The sequence below is a fragment of the Bos indicus genome, chromosome 14 (genome assembly GCF_029378745.1).
Source record: "Bos indicus isolate NIAB-ARS_2022 breed Sahiwal x Tharparkar chromosome 14, NIAB-ARS_B.indTharparkar_mat_pri_1.0, whole genome shotgun sequence".
Taxonomy (NCBI): Eukaryota; Metazoa; Chordata; class Mammalia; order Artiodactyla; family Bovidae; genus Bos; species Bos indicus.
This window is the reverse complement of record NC_091773.1, coordinates 19863958-19883273: the sequence shown is the minus strand read 5'-3', so window position 1 is coordinate 19883273 and position 19316 is coordinate 19863958. Positions and strand designations below refer to the sequence as shown.

At 44.9% G+C, this 19316-nt stretch overlaps 1 protein-coding gene across 1 annotated transcript in view; it reads left to right on the top strand.

Moving 5' to 3' along the window:
- The window catches only part of PRKDC (protein kinase, DNA-activated, catalytic subunit), a 126611-nt gene that overhangs the window by 13346 nt on the left and 93949 nt on the right, over positions 1-19316 (top strand). Inside the window, exons 11-26 of the mRNA XM_019973745.2 lie at positions 965-1111; positions 2359-2523; positions 2944-3112; positions 3475-3524; positions 4313-4438; positions 5870-6022; positions 7367-7482; positions 8056-8215; positions 8876-8962; positions 9342-9461; positions 9707-9866; positions 10514-10620; positions 13145-13235; positions 13876-14039; positions 14688-14840; positions 18904-19011. Of these exons, the coding sequence (XP_019829304.2) occupies positions 965-1111; positions 2359-2523; positions 2944-3112; positions 3475-3524; positions 4313-4438; positions 5870-6022; positions 7367-7482; positions 8056-8215; positions 8876-8962; positions 9342-9461; positions 9707-9866; positions 10514-10620; positions 13145-13235; positions 13876-14039; positions 14688-14840; positions 18904-19011 (2076 nt within the window). The remainder of the gene's footprint in view (positions 1-964; positions 1112-2358; positions 2524-2943; positions 3113-3474; positions 3525-4312; positions 4439-5869; positions 6023-7366; positions 7483-8055; positions 8216-8875; positions 8963-9341; positions 9462-9706; positions 9867-10513; positions 10621-13144; positions 13236-13875; positions 14040-14687; positions 14841-18903; positions 19012-19316) is intronic.

Genomic DNA, 19316 nt, shown 5'->3' with positions numbered 1-19316 from the left:
CTAGGGGTGGTGCCTGGGTCAGGATGGGAGTAGGAAGGGGTGAGGGAGGGCTGGAGGTCAGGGCTCCCTGGAGGCGGTGGCTGGGTCAGGGTGGGAGGAGGGAGGGGAGGGGGAGGTTGGCGGGATCTGCTGTCCTGTTAGACTGGATGCTTGTATCTCTGTGGCTTCTCGGCCGAGGCGAGCCCTCCTGCCCCTTCTGCCCCAGGGTGTTTCCGTCTAGGTTGGGTATGGGTGCAGGGAGCCTGTAGGCGGCCTGCCGTCTCCGGGTGCTGAGACCTGAGGCCTTCCTACGGGTCGGCGCGGGCTGCAGGTCGGCAATGTGGATGTCTTCTTTCTCCCTTTGGTGATTGTCTGGCTTATTCCCATCCTTGTCTTAGACGGTTGTGGGCAGGTGGCAAGAGCTTCCTGATGCCCTTGCTGGTCTCCAGTTCTGGCAGGTGTCACCGTGTATGGTGGATTGTCATCTGCTTGCTTCTCAGAGTACTTGCTTTGGCTCACGTAATTATTGTAGCTTATTGTTTTGAGAAATGAGACACCTTTTTTTTTTTCCCCTGGTTGTTTGTTTTGAATCCTCTCTGTGTTCCCTCCTGGGGGTCCTGTCTGTGGGTGACTCTGAGCTCGCCAGCTGCTGGGCCTGCCCAGCTCTGTGTCACCTTGAGTCAAAGATGAGTCTAAGGAAGCTTTCTGCTTCATCAGGGAGCTTTAGTCCAGAGCCTGTGTTTTGTGCATATGTCTTCCTGTATCTACTTGGTTTCTCTCTCAGTCCCTTTCCCTAGGAAGAATGCATCACGTGTAATAAAGGCTTTTTCTGAACCTGATGGAGACTAAGTGGATTGAACAGATGGTTCTTTACAAGTAATAGCTGCCGTGGACCTGTAGTAGCTCACTGATGTTGTCCCCTTCGGCCGTTCCAGCCTTTTCGCGTTTGGAGGGATGCCTCTAAAGTGAACGTTGTGTGATGCAGGTTTCCTTGTTGGTGGCGCACGATGCCGAGGCACACAGGGGCCCCCTGCGCTTCTTCATGGAGCAGTTCTACAGCATCATCAGGAACGTGGACGCCAACAGCAAGGACCTGTCCATCGCCATCCGCGGATACGGGCTCTTCGCAGGGGTATGTCTCACTCACTGACCCCTTTTAGTTTCATTTGATGAAACTGTAGTATATTTTGATATATATCACTTTAGTATATTTTGAATAGCGTCTCACACTTTTGAAAATATTATTCTTATTTGTTTTGTTGTTAATGCGTTTTTTCAGTGCTTCCTGTGTATTATCTCAAATATTCATAACTCTCCTCTAAGCTTTTAGGAATATTATTCCACTTTACAGTTGAGGAAACTGAGGCCAGAGGAGTTAGAGGACTCGTGTAAGGGTTCAGCCAGCAATAGACAGAACCGAGACATGGCTGCAGCCTGGAGACGAGGAACACCATGTTCTCCTGGCTGCGCCTGGCCACCCATCACTGATGAACCCCTGAGCTCACTCTGGCATGAGCCCCTGAGCCCGGGTGAGGTCTGCTGGAGATGCTGGGAGTCGGCATGGCTGCATCCTCCTGGAGGGGTCTATGGCTCCCACTGGCGGATTACATCTCCTGCTGTTTCTCTGTATAGATCCCCATTAGGGCTACTCCCCTGTTTTTGGGATGGAGAGTCTCTTCCAGCCCTCTGCTCACTCCTCCATCCTGATGCCTCCTCATTTGCTTCTTCCCAACACTCCTTTCTCCTTAAAGTCTTCATCTCCACATGTTTCCGTGGCTTGTTTATACAAACTTAGGGCAGAGGAAATGTGTGTGAGGAGGCTCAGAGGTGACCAAGGGCACGGACTTTGTATCCTCAGACGCTGAGGTCTGGCAGCAGGGACCTGTTTACTGTAATGAGCTGGTGTAGACAGAGTATGGTGGAACGAGGGAGAGGACACGGATCAGGCGCTGGTCCAGGCTCGTGAGAAGGTGGGACTGGGGCCGACGTCTGAGGAGCCTTTGGGAAACGTGCAGCTGGACTGTCTCCGAGTTAGGAGGGTGTGGCTGTGGGAGCCGCTGCTGTGTGGTGGGGGGATCAGGCCTGTCCCTCCTCTGGGTGTCAGGCCTCTGCAGGGATGGCACCCAATTGTCTGCCGTCTGCCCCTGCCAGAAACACAGGTGACAATAAGTGTTTTGTGTGTTAGTAACTGTTTAGAATGTATTTACAGGTTTTTTGGAAAGCATCTTTCCGATGTACAGTGCATTCTATGTCTGTATTTCTTCTCCACTGATAAGCTTGTTAACATTCAGTTATAATAACATGGCCTAATGAGACACCTTAGGTGCCATCACCCGGAGGTGGATAAGGCTGATGGAGACTGGTTTTACCGCTCTCCAGCCGTGCAAGGCAGTGAATGCCCGAGACGTGGACTTGATGTTCGTGGAGCTCATCCAGCGGTGCCGGCAGCTGTTCCTCATGGAGGCGGACGCTGCCGAGGACCATGTGTACCAGCTGCCCAGCTTCCTGCAGTCTGTGGCCAGTGTCCTGCTGCACCTTGATGCCGTGAGTGAGGGGGTGGCCCGCCGAACATGGGCTTGGCGAGTTTAGCTCAGGTCTTCAGCTGGTTTGATGCAGTGGGAGTTACATACAGTCAGTTCAGGCACCAGTATGACCAAGGTGACCTCTTTAGCTAGTACCTTGTACAGTTTTTTGGTATAGTTTTTGTCATGAAACTTGATGATTTGTTTCCAAAACAGAAAAGCTATCTGTTACTCTTTTCATATTTCTAAAAGATTAGGATTGCTGCTTGAGATAGAATCGTAGCTAACATGTCATGCAGACAGTTTTACTCCGCTGTGTTCAGGCGGTCCCAGCGAGGAGTTAGTCCCCTAGGTAACAAGCCGCTTCTTCATGGTTCCGCCCCCCTGTGTCTGCTGTGCCTGTTGCCGCAGCCCTGACCCGCGTGTGCTCTCGTCCCTGCAGGTTCCTGAGGTGCACTCGCCTGTCCTGGAACACCTCGTGGTCATGCAGATGGACAGTTTCCCCCAGTACAGCCCCAAGATGCAGATGGTGTGCTGCAGGGCCATTGTGCGCTTGTTCCTGGCCCTGGCGGAGAAGGGGCCCATCCTCTGGAGCTGCATTGGTGCTATGGGTGAGTTTGGAGTTTACTCCTGAGATGATGCATGAAGAATCTTACCGTGTTATTTGAGATAAAGAACATCCAGTTGCCAAATTCTTTTTTGTCTTTTGATGCCTCTTGTAGAACTGCTAATATTTTGGTGAACCAAAATCTTTTTTTCTCTAGTGTTTTGAATTTCTTCATCTTTTCCTTTTGAATCTTAATAGTCTAAAATTTGAAATTAAACATTAAAAAAAAGAAAAAAAAATTAAAGGTGTTAGCAAACTTAGAGAAAAAACCAAGAGGTACTGTATATTCAAATGGCTGTCAGTTTGTTGAGAGTTTAGTATTTTTCAGTGTAATTTTTCATTTTTGTTTTTATTTTCTTTTTTTAGTGCATCAAAGTTTAATCAGAATATGTTCTAAGCCAGTGATCCTTCAAAAGGTAAATTCTGAATATATGCTTTGAAAATTAGTCTTTTGTCACCTTGCAAGTTAGAGATGTTGCTGGAACTTTTAGTCTGTAAATATACAAAAGGGGCCTTTTTGATTGCCTGAAAGATTTTTTTTAATGAAGTTGACCAATAGGATGGTTGTCACTTAAAAGAATTACCATTACTTTCTATAGTAGGTGATAGCTGCTTTCCCAAATGCAATGTTAATATTATATTCAGGTGTTTGAAATTGCAGACAAATGTGTAAATTACTTGCAATGATTGGTAATTCTTTTGGGGGGGAAAAAATGGCCTTTCTGTTATTAGAAATGCCTTAGATTTTGATAAGTGTAGGATGTAATACCTAACTATTTTTTCAGATAAATAAAATTCTGGGTGTGAAACATCCTTAAACATAACCTTATTACTGTACCTACATTTTTACAAAAGGATATTTTCCCCTTGAAAGTCTAGGACAAAATACTTAGTATATAATGGGAGGCTTGTCTTAAGTTTACTTCAGTTAGAGAAAATAGGATGAGATGAGAGATCTGTATGAGGAGTTGAATTATTGGGTATTGTTTTGAAGCTTAGTTCGTGCATCATTATTTTGGTCCTAGAGAATGGTGACTTTTTCCCAGCTTTTTAATTGTGCTTTCATAACGTGCTATCTTCCTCAACCAAGTTGCATTCTTCAGCCCGGAGCTCCCTTAGCTCCAAGAATGCACATCGGGAGGCACAGCAGTGCCTCTCTTCTCCGTCCCTCCTCAGCGTGGCTGTCTGTCTGTTTTCCCGCCAGGGAGCCGAGCCCGAGTCTGAGGACCCTGGAGCGTTGGGGGAAGCCAGGACCGGCAAGTGGAGAGTGCCCACCTACAGAGACTATGTGGACCTGTTCAGGAGCCTGCTGAGCTGTGACCAGACGATGGTAAACACTGCAGCTGAAAGCCACAGAAGCGCTTTGGCTCCTCTACAGTTTCCATAGTTCACACTGGAGACTTAATTATTTCAGAAACGTATTTTACTTTCGGTCTTTTTTTTTTTTTTTTTTTTTAAAGTACTTCAAGTAATGTAAATAAGGATAAAGTGAGACTTGAAAAAAATCAAATTAGGGGAGCGAAGTCATAGAACTCATTTGAAACTAATGAGTAGTTGTAGCCAAGTCCTCATTTTAGCTTAAGAAACTGCGTACAAGGTATCAGAAATGTGGCAGCGTTATCATGGTGGGAGAGCTGTGCTCTCTGTATTCCTTAAGGGTGATGTGATAGGATGGAGACGGTGCACAGTTCTGTCACCATTTGAACCACCCCTCCTGCTTCCTGTGTTGCTGGCAGGTGTTTCTGCAGTATCTGCTCCAAGCCAGGTTGGTCACCATTTCACATAGTCTCCGACAGAGCATGGGTATCCTAGGAAAAGCAGTTTTTGTCAGTAGATGGTTCCTGTCCTGTGGACAACCTCAGGAGTTTTTCTTATCAAGGTATTAGTAAAGTAGTACAGGAGTATTACTAAAATGTTTTTTTTTAATATGTGATATTAGGTATATTTTGAGGTTAAGTTCCATAGACTGTTTTGAGTGAAGACAGCATAACTGGTCTATGTTTTGGGATGGTAGAATATTTCACTTTGAAAGAAATAATAGATTATAGTGCTTTTCAGTCCCTTCTGAGTATGCATGTGTATGTGAGTACATGTGTGTTTACAAGTGCACATGTATATACGTACATGCATGTGCATTTGCATATAGACATACAGAACGTGTGTATATAGCATATAGATGTGTGTATACACACACTGCTTGTGTATATTCTCAGTCCCTCAGTCGTGTCCAGCTCTTTGCAACTCAGTGGACTGTAACCTACCAGGCTCCTCTGTCCATGGGATTCTCTAGGCAAGAACACTGGAGTGGGTTGCCATGCCCTCCTCCAGGGGATCTTCCCAACCCAGGGACCGAAACCACATCTCTGACATCCCCCGCATTGGTAGGTGGATTCTTTACCACTGAGCCACCAAGGAAGCGTCTCTCTCTCTCTCTCTCTCTCACACATACACTCTCACACACACACACACACACACACACACTCAATAATGGAGTAAATACTTAGACGAGGTTGGCCTAAACCTTCTCACTACTGTTTATGTGTATTGCGTGACTGTGTAAGTCATGTCAGACTCAAATGGTGTTGTCTTAATAATTCGAAAGTTGTCTGTATTTTACGGCTTGAAAACTTAGAGGTAAGTCTGCTCTAGTTTACACAAGTGTTTCCATAAAACCTAATTACACGTGTATGTCATGCTGATTTAATACTCGTACTGACACTGTTTTGTGCAGCATTTTAAAATTTATTTTCTTTACTTTCAGGATTCTCTCTTAGCAGATGAAGCATTTGTCTTTGTGAATTCCTCCCTTCAAAGTCTGAATCGTTTGCTATATGATGAATTTGTAAAATCAGTTTTGAAGATCGTTGAAAAACTGGATCTTACACTGGAAAAGCAGAGTGTTGGGGAACAAGAGGTTAGAAGATGTTGTCAGTAGCAATTTTGCATCATTTTTGTACCAGCTCTATCTGCATGCTGCAGTATTCAGGAGCAAATCTTACATTTGTAGAGGATGGCAGGAAATTGGTTTATCAGCATTAATATGTGTCATTGATACTTTTCTATTGATATTTGAATTGCCCAGTGTGCAGAATATATTCTGTATTAGATTGTTCAAGAAGTAATTTATATGTTTAATAAGTTAAAGCAACTTTTTGGAAAAAGTTTTTGGGAGGATTAGAACTCTTGACTTAGCAACAGCAGAGACTAGTCTGATTTTGTGTAGAGGTGGCTTTTTGCAGAGGGTCTGGGCACCCTGGTGCTCCTCTGATTTATAGCCAGGGGGACTCTAGGCTCTGGAGACAGTAGAAGGGAGGGCAGGAAAGGCCACGCCTCCCGCGTTTCTGCACCGTTTTTCTGGCTGGGCTCAAAGATCAGACTGGGTATGAGGTTGCTAGCTTGGAGCTGCTGTCCCTCTGAGGAGACAGGACACTCAGGTAGTGAGACTGTCATCTAAGGTAGTTTGTTTCTGAGTCCAGTGGTTCCTAGAATCAAGTTTGCACGTTGGCTTCCATGGCTGAGGCCGTGTGGTCAGGGGGCCTACAGGGGCAGAGCCCTGGCCTTGGCTGCACTCGTCAAGGGCCAAGTTTTTGCGCTGGTTGTCGGGGCCATTGAGGGGTCGCCTGCCACTCTTCAGGCTTTTTATTTATTCACGTCTAAAGTAATTTCACGAGCAGACGTGCTCACTACCTGAGGTGATTGGCCACATGTCTGCGTGCAGAGCGCCCGTCCTAGTCTCTGTGTCTCTGCTCCCCCGCAGCCACCGCCCGGTCACCGTCGTCTCTGTTGGTGTTTCCCGGGACATGCCTGGTCTCCAGCCTTGCTCTTCTTCCTGCCTGTTTGACATTTCCACCTGGGTCTGAAACACAAATTGAACGTGTTTATATTTGTGTTTTACCTAACAGTAGCCACTGGTCCTCTGTCTCTCGTTTTGAAGTCTTGGCAGTACTGGTAACTGTCTGTTTTGAGATCCTGCCTCTGTCTGGGCGCTGTGGCTCCTGTGCGCAGTTCTGCCCCGCCCCGCCCCCCGCTCTTTCTGTGTTTGCACTTTTCTTCCTCCTCACTGCATCCCTTGTGGCCTCCGGTGTAGCATGTTCTAAGGGTTCTGTCATTTTTATCTGACTGTTAGCTTTGGGCCCATCTCTTCCTCCTCACTGCTGCATTCCTTGCTCAAAGCCTCACCCATGTCTGTGGTTCACTTGCTGAGTCATTTGTTGAATGACTGAACGGTACCGTGTTTTTGGTGCAACTGATTTTTAAGGATGAAAACAAAGCTGCTGGCATTTGGGTGATCCCGACCTCAGATCCAGCTGCTAACCTGCATCCTGCGAAACCCAAAGACTTCTCCGCTTTCATCAACCTGGTGGAGTTCTGCAGGTATTCATAAAGTTTTGTATACTTAAGAGTAGATACTATCAATTGTTGGCTGTGACATAGGAGAACCACTTATGTAGATACAAGAAATAGTAGGACTTAAAATCTAAAATAGCTTATATGAAATTTTAAAATAGATCTAATAGCTGTTGAAAAAAATTTTTTTAAATTGTATTTAAAAGAGCCTCAGGTAAGGACAATAAGGGGGCATCCCTGGTGGCTCAGACAGTAAAGAATCTGTCTGTCTATGCGGGAGACACAGGTTCAATCCCTGGGTTGGGAAGATCCCCTGGGAAGGAAATGGCAGCCTACTCCAGTATTCTTGTCTGGAGAATCCCGTGGACAGAGGAGCCTCACGGGCTACAGTCCATGGGGTTGCAAAGAACTGGACATGAGTGAGCGACTGAGCACAGAACACAGCACAGCAAAGAAAGAGTACAGATACACCCGAAAATGGTGTATAATGGAACCACAGATGATGACTTTGTTTTGATTATGTCACTTACAATTTCAAAGCGGAGTAAAAATAGTATATGATGAGGATTTCTGTGTTACGCTTTAAATTTGTTTTTACAGGGAGATTCTTCCTGAGAAACATGTAGAATTTTTTGGGCCATGGGTACATTCCTTCTCATACCAGTTAATTCTGCAGTCTACACGGTTGCCACTCATTAGTGGTTTCTACAAACTGCTTTCTCTTGCTGTGAGAAATGCCAAGAAGATAAAGTATTTTGAGGTAAGTGTTTTTGAGGGCATTGAACATGCTTGTGTATTTTGGATTACATGAGTGTGTATAAGTACATTCTAAAATATGATACTGTGCAGCATATTGCAGTTTTAAAGTCCACTACTTTTATTATTTGTATTTTGAAAAACTGATGTGAGTGGCAGTTGGATGACACGGTTTAAAAGTTTAAACGTTGAACGTTTTCCCCATTTTCTGATCTGACTGGCGAGCATCTGACTGGTGCTGTGAGCTCTTCAGCACCCACCTGCAGCATCACTGGCGCCCTTTCCAGACTCAAGTCCTCAGAGCCTCTGGGCCACACCTCAGCAGCACAGCTGCTGCCTGGGGATCTGGTGGCTCCTAAGGTTGGAGAGTGGCCGCGTCAGTGTCCAGGGGCACTAGTTGAGAGCAGCTGTCTCAGCTCACAGGCGTGCACGTCAGATGACTGGCACGGGGAGTGGACTTGGGCCCGGACTCCTGGCCAGCGGTCCCCCTCCCACCTCACACGTGCTTCCTCATGGGCCTCTGCCTGAAGTGTCTTCCTCTCTGCATGAGGCCTCAGCAGAATGAGAATGGGTCCCCTCACAAGGACCAGTGGGAACCGCCAGATTAGAACATGGGACTATCTGGTTATCATTCCCTGAGCTCATTGCCTGTTTTATCTGACAGGGCGTTGGTCCAAAGAGTCAGAAACCGTCTCCCGAGGATCCAGAGAAGCATTCCTGCTTTGCTTTGTTTGCAAAATTTGGTAAAGAGGTAACTTTCAAAAGCTTTATCCAGTCTTATCATATATTATTTAAAGATGAAATGGGTTGCTTAATCCACATGGGGGTGGAGGGGTTGAAAACACTGGCAGAGAGTCACTGCACTTCCAAAGTCCCCTGAGGTTTCTCACGATAATTTTAGTGATGATGACTCAGGGTCCATAGATTCTTTAGCTTTTCCACATGATGGGAACTAAGTACTCAACACATGAACTTTTGCTGGAGATAAGTACTTAATTTTTAAATGAACATGATCGTGTCAAAGGCCACGTGATCATTTTTTGTATTTGCAAATCAGATGTTCCGTAGTTGATGATGGAGCTGAAGGCTCTGTTCAGGTGCATAGCACTAACCTTGTCTTCCCTGCCGAGGTGTCAGTTAAGATGAAGCAGTACAAAGATGAACTCCTGGCCTCCTGTTTGACCTTTGTCCTATCCTTGCCACATGACATCATCGCACTTGACATCAGAGCCTACGTCCCCGCGTTGCAGGTGGGCACATCACTCGTGGGGGTCGTGGTTCCTGAGAAACATGGCAGTCACAGCGCCACTCACATGTCAGAACCCCCATCCCCACCCGCTGCCCACATCCTGCGTGGGCGGGCCTTCCTGAGGGGGCTTCAGTGCCCCTTCTCTCCAGCCTGCATAGGTCTGACAGAGGAAAACTTGTCATTTAAGAAGCCATCTCTCAATACTAAATTCCTGGTGTTCATTATCTCATTTGTTCTCATGTACAGATGGCTTTTAAACTGGGCCTGAGCTATGCCCCACTGGCAGAAGCCGGCCTGAATGCCCTGGAAGAATGGTCAGTTTATATCTGCAAACATGTAATTCAACCCTATTATAAGGATATTCTGCCTAGCCTTGATGGATATCTGAAAACTTCAGCCTTATCAGGTAAGTATAGAAGAGTTTTGATGTGTATCTTAAAATGGTAATGTAATACATGTGTTGGTATTTCTACATATTATGCATTCAAAATACATTTGGTTGATATTTTTGTAATCTTTCCAATTCATTTCAGTATAATTGGACATAAGTATAACTGAGGTATTAAAACTACTTATATGTTACTTACTCATGTATAATCCTAGCAAAATTTATAAAATCTTCAAGGGGAAGAACTCTTAAACATCTTGAACTTCTTATAAATTCTAATCTATTGTCTTGCAAAGAAAACCTTATTTAATCAAACAGGGATTAAAACTATAAGAAAATCCAATAGTAAAGTTATATTTTGACCTAATTTTACCTGATTTTTATTGGTTTTTCAAATAGGACTGATTTAGTACTGCATTGGGAGTGCAGAGTCCTAGCCACTGAACCACCAGGGAAGTCCCTCCAAGAAACTGTTTCTTTTAATTGGTAGTGGTGTTTAAAACTGAGACCACTGTTAATATTTTTGTTCTAGAAATTTCATTTTTAATCATACTTTAAATTAGCATTTTAATGTCTCTGTATGGTAGTCTAGTGTCTTTCCCCTTGTGTTTATTAACTAAACAAATGAGTGCTGTTTAAAATTGACTTCTGTTTACCATTGACAGATGAGACCCGGAGTAACTGGGAAGTGTCAGCGCTTTCTCGGGCTGTCCAGAAAGGATTTACTAAAGACGTGTTAAAGCATCTGAAACGGACAAAAAACATTTCATCTGTAAGAGACCCTTAAATTTTCTTTAGCTTAAATAGTGGAGAGATCAGATTCTGATGCTCATGAGTAGTAAAAAATCTTCATTTAAAATATCATTGTTACATATAAATTTGTGTACAGTATGAAAATAATTTCAGTATATGTTTAGTGATAAAAATGTAAACCGTGTTAACATGTAAACCGTGTTATTGTCTTGATCTTGTTTGTTTTGTTTGAAATAAGCAGTTGCCACACTGATATTGATGTATAAGATTGCCTCATTTACTGATTAAATCTGAAATAGGTTGTTTTGTCGAATTTAGTTCATGGCAGTTTTTATGTTTTTTTCCCAGTGATAATTTCTTAAGACCGGTTTTTTTTAGATGTGGCACATAATGTAAGAGATAAAAATGATGTAAATAGAGAAAATTGAGTTAGTGTAACTTAACATCTCGGAGAAGGCAATGGCACCCCACTCCAGTACTCTTGCCTGGAAAATCCCATGGACGGAGGAGCCTGGTAGGCTGCAGTCCATGGGGTCTCTAAGAGTCGGACACGACTGAGCAACTTCACTTTCACTTTTCACTTTCATGCAATGGAGAAGGAAATGGCAACCCACTCCAGTGTTCTTGCCTGGAGAATCCCAGGGACTGGGGGCCTGGTGGGCTGCCGTCTATGGGGTCGCACAGAGTTGAACATGACTGAAGCGACTTAGCAGCAGCAGCAGCAACTTAATATCTAGAACTGGTATTGCAAGCTTTCAGGAAGTTTCCTCTGATCTCATTATTTTTGACAGTTTTTGTTATAGGATCAGAAATTCATTTATTTCTTTTTTAAATTTTTACTTATTTTTCGCTGTGCTGGGTCTTTGTTGCTGCAAGGGCTTTTCTCTACTTGTGGCAAGTGGGGGCTACTCTCTTGACAGCTTTTGATTGGGCGACTTGAATGAAACTAGAAGTGGTGTCTAATGATTTTAAATTATTTTATCACATTTAGGTAAAAGAAGATAAAGTTTCTTGAGAATATCTCTAGTTTTGCATATTTCTTTACAGGCATAGGGCCCAGGGGCCCCAAAGTGCGAGGCCAGAACTGTTTTCACTCGTGACTATTTGCACTGTGCAGTGGTGGGTGGGGCTGTTAGTTCCTTTAAGCTTCACGAAGCCTCGACCCTTGAGCACACACCGTGTACCATCCCGTGTGCTGGGGCAGGAGGCGCTGGCGGTTGTCCTCAGGGAGCATCGAGCAGCCACCTCCCCCATGAGCACCACTGTTACTGGAAGCATGGCAATGGACTCCTGGCTGCTCAGTGTCTGGCTGACGTTTTCTCTGAAATAGAGAGCGGGCCTGTCACTTCAGGAGCACATCTGAGAATCTTTGCTGCCAGTGAACCACTATCTCCAGATGAGCAGTGCATTGTATTCCTAAACCGAGTGTAAGATAAAGCAAGCGGATTGTACTGTAATAGACTACATAAACTTCCCTCATGTGGGCTCACATGCCACATTGTAACTAACCTTTAAGAATCTACTGCTTCAGTTTTGAAGTAGTATCAAAGAAAACCCTGCTGCTGCTGCTGCTAAGTCGCTTCAGTTGTGTCTGACTCTGTGCAGCCCCATAGACGGCAGCCCACCAGGCTCCCCCGTCCCTGGGATTCTCCAGGCAAGAACACTGGAGTGGGTTGCCGTTTCCTTCTCCAGTGCATGAAAGTGAAAAGTCAAAGTGAAGTTGCTCAGTCGTGTCCGACTCTTAGCGACCTCATGGACTGCAGCCTACCAGGTTCCTCCATCCATGGGATTTTCCAGGCAAGAGTACTGGAGTGGGGTGCCATTGCCTTCTCCAAAGAAAACCCTAGTTTCCTAGAAAAACTATGAAGTCCTCCTCCCTTTTCTAGTCGCAGCCCAGAAGTCTGTCACAGACGCAAAATGTGAACAGCACCACTTGCCTGAGGTTGTTTATTTGGAATATATCCTTAGTTTTCCTAAAAGTATGTCATTTGTTAACATGTCATGGGTTCAGTGTTTTTAAATAAAATGATAAGTATTTAAATAATGGAAAGTAAAAGTGTTAGTCGATCAGTTGTGCTGACTTTTTGCAACCCCATGGACTGTAGCCCGGCCAGCTACTCTGTCCAGGGGATTTTCCAAGCAAGAATACTGGAGTGGGTTGCCATGCCCTCTACCAGAGGATCTTCCCGACCCAGGGATTGAACCTGCGTCTCCCTCATTGCAGGCAGATTCTTTACTGTCTGAGCCACCAGGGAAGCTAAGTTTTAACAAGATAAATACTGGTAAATACGACCCACATTAACAGAAGCTCTGTGGGAATCCTCAGTACTTTTTAAGGGTATCAGGACTCCGGAAACAGGAACTGCTGACCTAGAAAATGGACATTGGCTGCAAAAGTGGGAGAATTGTGGCTTCTTTTCATGTTTTTGCAGTAAAATGACGGCAGTGCTGTGGAGGATTATAAGGAGACATTGAGGGCATCAGTGGAAGAGAGGGTCTTTCTTTGAGCTCAAGGTTGTTTCTCATTGTCACCACATTTGCAGAATGAAGCGCTGTCCTTAGAAGAAACACGGGTTCGAGTAGTGCAAGTACTTGGCCGTCTCGGGGGACAGATCAACAAAAACCTGCTAACAGGTGACGTTTCCTGAAAGTAACTCAACCCCTGAGACATGCGGGCCCCTCAGCTGAATGCACACCGGTCACGGTGTCTTCTGAGAGTGAATGCTTCTGCCATGCCCTGAAGCCTGTGGGTTCCTATCTTCAGGGTCTGGCATTTGTTCATTTTTTAAGCAGAGTCTAGCTGGATAGGCCTTTATGTTAAACATCGTGTCAGGAATTCAGAGTTACCTTTTTGAATACTAATATTGTTAATGTTTGGATATTTTTAGGTTGTTTTTGATCAGAATTAGTGTTTTTTGATGAGTAAAAATTTGTATTTTTAGTTTTAAAATTTCATCCTAAATGTACTGGTGAGTTTGGCATTTCAGCGGTTAGAATGTGTATTAGAAAAATATGTGTTTTAAAGAGGAACTATTTAATGAAAGTATTGTTCATTTACCATTTTTTCACAGAAGAATAACTTAACTAAAATTGAAAATTAAACGTTCCAGACTATTAGACTTGTTTAAAAATAATCTGACTTTCAGTCAGATTAGAAACAGCGTGTGGTGGTTTCTGATGTTGCTGCTGTGTGTGTGTGATAAACAGAGCAGGAGAGGGTGGGCCAGGGCCGTCCTGGTGAGGGGAGGAGGGCTGACCGGCATCTCCCCTACAGCGGCGTCCCCTGAGGAGCGGGCCAGGGGCTGTGTGGCTTGGGACCGAGAGAGGAGGCTCAGCTTCGCAGTGCCCTTTGTGGACATGAAGCCCGTCATTCACCTGGACCTGTTCCTGCCGCGTGTCACAGAGCTGGCACTCTCTGCGGGTGACAGACACACCAAGGTACTCACTCGTCACTCGCCGCGGTCAGCTGCGTGCTCCTTAGGAGACATGTGTTGTGTTTCATGGGCTTTGTGTTTTCTCTAGCTTAGTGATGGGGAAACTGCTCAGTTATCAGAAGTCGGTACCCTTGGAAAATGGAAATTAACCCTAAAGAGTCTGAATAGATGATAAAGCATTAACGCACTAGAATTCTTCATCGTAGAGAACACAGGGCACAGGGTGTTGGGAAGGGATTTTTTAGTCTGTGCTCGATTCTCTATTCAGGTTGGGAGATTCAAAACAGATGATCTCAAGGTTTTCTATTTGTACCTTTCCACATTTTGTTCATTAAAAATCGATTTTCAGGAAGTAACAGTTAAAGCGTGCTCACAACTGGAGCTGTGTTCTGTGATACGGCACCGTGGGACTGTGTCTCTTATGAATGTGTTCGTCCCAGTGCCTGGATCTTTTACGTCTCAGTTCTCAGCTCTTGGCTCCAGAGCAGAGTGAACAGAAGCATTAATCTTATACGACAGGAAGTGTTGCTTAATGTTAGTTCGTATATGGGTGGGGTAGTTACCTGCTGCACAGGTTTACCTTTTCAAAGGGCTGCGTTCTGTAGCGTTTCAAACTGCTCTTGACCTTTGTTGGACCCCTGGTCTGTTTCAGGTTGCGGCCTGTGAACTTCTGCACAGCGTGGTTATGTTTATGCTGGGAAAAGCCACTCAGATGCCTGACGGTGGCCAGGGCCCCCCACCCATGTACCAGCTCTATAAGCGCACGTTTCCTGTGCTGCTTCGACTGGCGTGTGACGTAGACCAGGTCAGTGCATGATCGTGAATCTGAAACAGTTATAGAATTTGGAAAAATGTCGCATCGGGTCCAGTGATCATCTCACCTTGTTGCATGTTGGGATGACTCTTAGCATCCTTGAAACCTGGTGCCCGGCGCTGCCCTCCCACCTCTAGATAGGACCTGGGACTCAGGACTTCTCAAAGCGCCCGCAGTCCCTAAACATGTGCCACAGGGTTTGGAAAGAGTCCCTGCTGTGGCATCTGAGGCTGTGTGTGCCATTGGCCCTGTGACGTCAGCGCTCATGGTCTCGCACGGAGGGGAGGTGGGGGAAGCCGTGGCCAGCAGTCAGGGGGCTCAGAGATACTGGCAGGGTGCTCTTTCCTTGTGGCTTTGTGGATAGAGACACAGCCTTTGGTGCTGGGACACAGAAAACATTCAAGTTCTCACTTTATTTTGTGAAGCAATAGAGGGTTCACACATAAAATAGAAAATGAAAAACCCACTTATAAACATGGATGGAAAGTCCCTTGGAATATGTGAACCAGTACAGTCCAGCAGTGCAGTGGGATGCACTGTGATTAAATAGAATTTGGGGGTAAAACTAGAAATTTACCACAGTAGATTTCTTTAGTGGTGATTCTCTCCATATAGGCCAGAAAAATATTTGTGTTGGCAACCCAGGAGTAGTTTACTTTTGCCTTTAAAATGTCATTTACCTGAATGACACAGTTGGGTCGCCCCCAGCCTTGAAGCACTGTGCTGCCTCTGTTTGGGCCTAGGTTGAGATGTGGTGAGACGTGACTCTACACCCAGAGCAGGACCTGTGGGCAGCCTGTTCTCAGAACGGCTTCATGTGTGTCTAGGAATTTATTTGTGGGGGTTGCTGTCTGTGTCTCTCATCAGGCCACGTGGTCCCTGAGGGCATGGATGTCAGAGAAAGGAAGAAAGAAGTTACTTTTTTGAATACAGTTTGTAAAAACTCTGGAAGGTTCAGATGTCAACCCATAAGTCTAAGAATCAATGAAGGTGAAAGCTGATGAATTACAAAATAGGACTCTCATATATCAGTGTTTTAATATAGCTCGTATTTTAGTATTGACCCCTTGGGAAATGTGTCTACAGTATGCCGTTCATAACAGCATCAAAGAATATAGTGCAGCATCTGGGGGAGTTCCCTGGTGGTCTAGTGGACAGATTCCGGACTTTCAGTGCTATGATGCAGGTCAGTCCCTGGCCTGTAGACAACGTGGTGCAGCCATAATAAATACAGAAAGCATCTAGCAATAGACTTTAACATGCCAGGCACTCGTGTATTTTATGAATATAAAATGAATGTGATGTGTGCCTGAAGAACCAGTACTGAGGGAATTTCCAGGTGGTCTAGCGCTTAGGGCCTGGCATTTCCACTGGTGGAGCCCGGGTTTGACACCTGGTCAGGGAACTAGGGTCCCGCATACTGCATGACTTGGCAAGAAGAAAGGATCAATACTGAAAAAAGGCTGAATCTTCCTCAAATCCTTCAGTAAGTTTGGTATCCTTCGAGCAAAAATCCTGAAAGTATTTCATTTTGAACATGAAAAGCAGTCTGAAAGAATAATTGCTTGAACCTAACCCCCAAAACTTGTGGGCGGGTCAAGTCCTGGAGGGAGTCCTGCCCTCGCAGACATCAGGAGGATGACACTCTGAGTACAGCGGTTGGACTACTGCACAGGTGTCAGTGGGGCTCTCTGGCAGTGGACATGTGGGCCCCTGTGTGCACATAAAGTATGTGTGGTGCATGGGGTTTTCTGGGTCAGTGAGAAATGGACCGTTTAGTATATTCTTTTAGAGTTATTAACATATGAAAGGTTAATTTCAGATTTAAAAGATACAGAAGGAAAAACAAACTGGAGATATGAGAGAGAAATGTAATGAATTATAGCCTGTGTGAATCTTTGGATAGGGATGGTCTTTTTCACTGGTAAAATATATTAATATGGAAACATAGGTTGCTAAAAGTAAACTCCCCACCGTCACCCCGCGCCCCCCATCACTCCCCAGGAAAAGGCATGTCATCCTCTGCAGAAAACCTGGGAAGCTTCCCTGAGATCTTAGTAAAACACATTCTTACAAACATATGTATAAATTTTGTTTTATAGAAAAAGTAGGGTCACAGTGTTCAGAAATTCTTTTATTTAAAATGAAGTTCTGCTACTCTTGTGGACTTTATCATTACATTGTAGGTGTCTTTCTGTAAAGTTTGTGTAGAAAGGGAGATTTTCATACAAGATTTGAAGGCAGATATGTGGAAGAAAATTATTAGTATATTGACTTGATCAGTGTTTAAAACTGCTGAATGACACAAACCCCACAATTTTGATATATATGTATTTAATGTGGGAGAGTCTCTTGGACAGCAAGGAGATCCAACCAGTCCATCCTAAAGGAAATCAGTCCTGAATATTCATTGGAAGGATTGATGCTGAAGCTGAAGCTCCAATACTTTGGCCACCTGATGTGAAGAACTGACTCATTTGAAAAGATCCTGATCCTGGGAAAGATTGAAGGCGGGAGGAGAAGGGGATGACAGAGGATGAGATGGTTGGATAGCATCACCAACTCGATGGACATGTGTTTGAGCAAGCTCAGGGAGTTGGTAATGGACAGGGAAGGCTGGCTTGTTACAGTCCATGGCGTAGCAAAGAGTTGGCCATGACTGAGCGGCTGAACTGAACTGAACTGAGTGTTGCCAGGCCAGTAGGGAAGAGGTCTGTCGTCCTGGCAGGAGGGAGTGCGGATGCCATGCTAGTCCAGAGAGGCATTCAGAGCGTGTGCACGTGGCTGTCACGCTTGTGAACCACCTGTGTTTCTAGCAATAGGTCCTGCTGCGTCCATACAGGAGATGCTGGGCCTCTAGGAACATACAGATACAGCCCATGTATTTATGTGAAAGGTATTCAGACAAGAGGAAAAAAAGGTGGTTACAAAAGTGTATTTTTACAGTCGTGTATATTCATATATTTAAGTGTAGAAGTGTATCGTGTTAACAGTGATTTTGAATGTTAACAGTGGTTACGTTCAAGCCCTACATTGGATGTAGGGTTATAGACGGATGGTTTTCTACATTTTCTATAAGGAATATGTATGTACATATATATAATTTATGTACTAGGAATGCAAAATAATTTTTTTGGAAACAAAAAAGTAACCCTTTAAGACCAGGTTAATTTCCAAACTGAAAGGTAAGACTCTTTTACTTTGATTTAGTCTAAAATTGTTTCAAGTTTAGGAAGATAATTTTCGGAGAAATATCTGGGTACAAGAGGACCTGTTTAGCCTGAGCCCCAAGACATGCACGTGAGTTTTGATGTGGTGTGCGTACCAAGTGCTTCCTTCTCGAGCACCGTATCACTGGGGAAGTAAAAGTCCCTGGACTGCGTGGGGCACCTTTGCGGCCAGCCTGTAAGACACAGAGGAGAGAGATCTGAACACGGAGGATGTTCGCCTTCACTTGGACTGTGAGCATTTACTCCTCATAGAGAAAGGGGACTAGCCACATAACCACGTGTCTCAGGAGATTGCTCTGATCCAAAAGGACACTGCAGCTTCTCCCCAGGCCTGGAACTGTGAAACCCAGAGGCCAGCAGGCTGTCTGGGTCCTGGAGAGACTGTGTCTACATTTGAGCCGCTTAGGGTAAGAAACTGGGATGCCATACAGTGAAGACTTGCCTCCCTTCTTCTAGCCGGGGATGGGGGAGTGCCTCTTCTGTGATGCGTGTGGAAGCGTGTCCGCGGAGGACGTGGGAACGGACCGCCTCCTGTGCACGCTCAGGGCCAGGTTAATAGGATAGTTGTGGGAAGCTATCACTGTCAACCCTGATTGCCCTGCTTAGAAGAGGAACAATGACTCCTGGGACACATGATTTTTTTTTGCAGGCCTCTTAGAAGGGGAGAAGTTAGATCATGTTCGTCACAGAATTTAGCTGGAGAAGGACACTGGTATAACCACAGTAGTGGTATTGCTTAATTTTGCTTCTGTCGTAGAAATGGAACTTTCTCTGCTATAAGATCAGCATGAAGGAAGTGAATTGTGATGGTCTTGCTCTTCCAGGTGACAAGGCAGCTATATGAACCTCTGGTCATGCAGCTGATTCACTGGTTCACCAACAACAAGAAGTTTGAGAGTCAGGACACGGTTGCCCTGCTGGAGGCAATACTGGTGAGTGTGATCCCCTCCTGCCATTCTTGTTGACTGGCTTGTGTGGTCAGTGTTCAGGATCTTAAGCTGCCCATCGGGGTGTCAGAATGTAGCATCTCGCTAGATCCATCATCTTTTTCTTTTGTTTTACATAATCGGTGAGATGCCATTTAATGAATGTGGTGCCATATTTATTATCTTAAGTGATACTTTTAAATAGCTGCATGCAAACAGATTTTTTTGCTTTGTTTTGGGAGGATAACTATAAACGTGACAAACTTCATCTACTTTGAGGGACTGTGTGTGTGTATGTGTGTTTGGAGGGT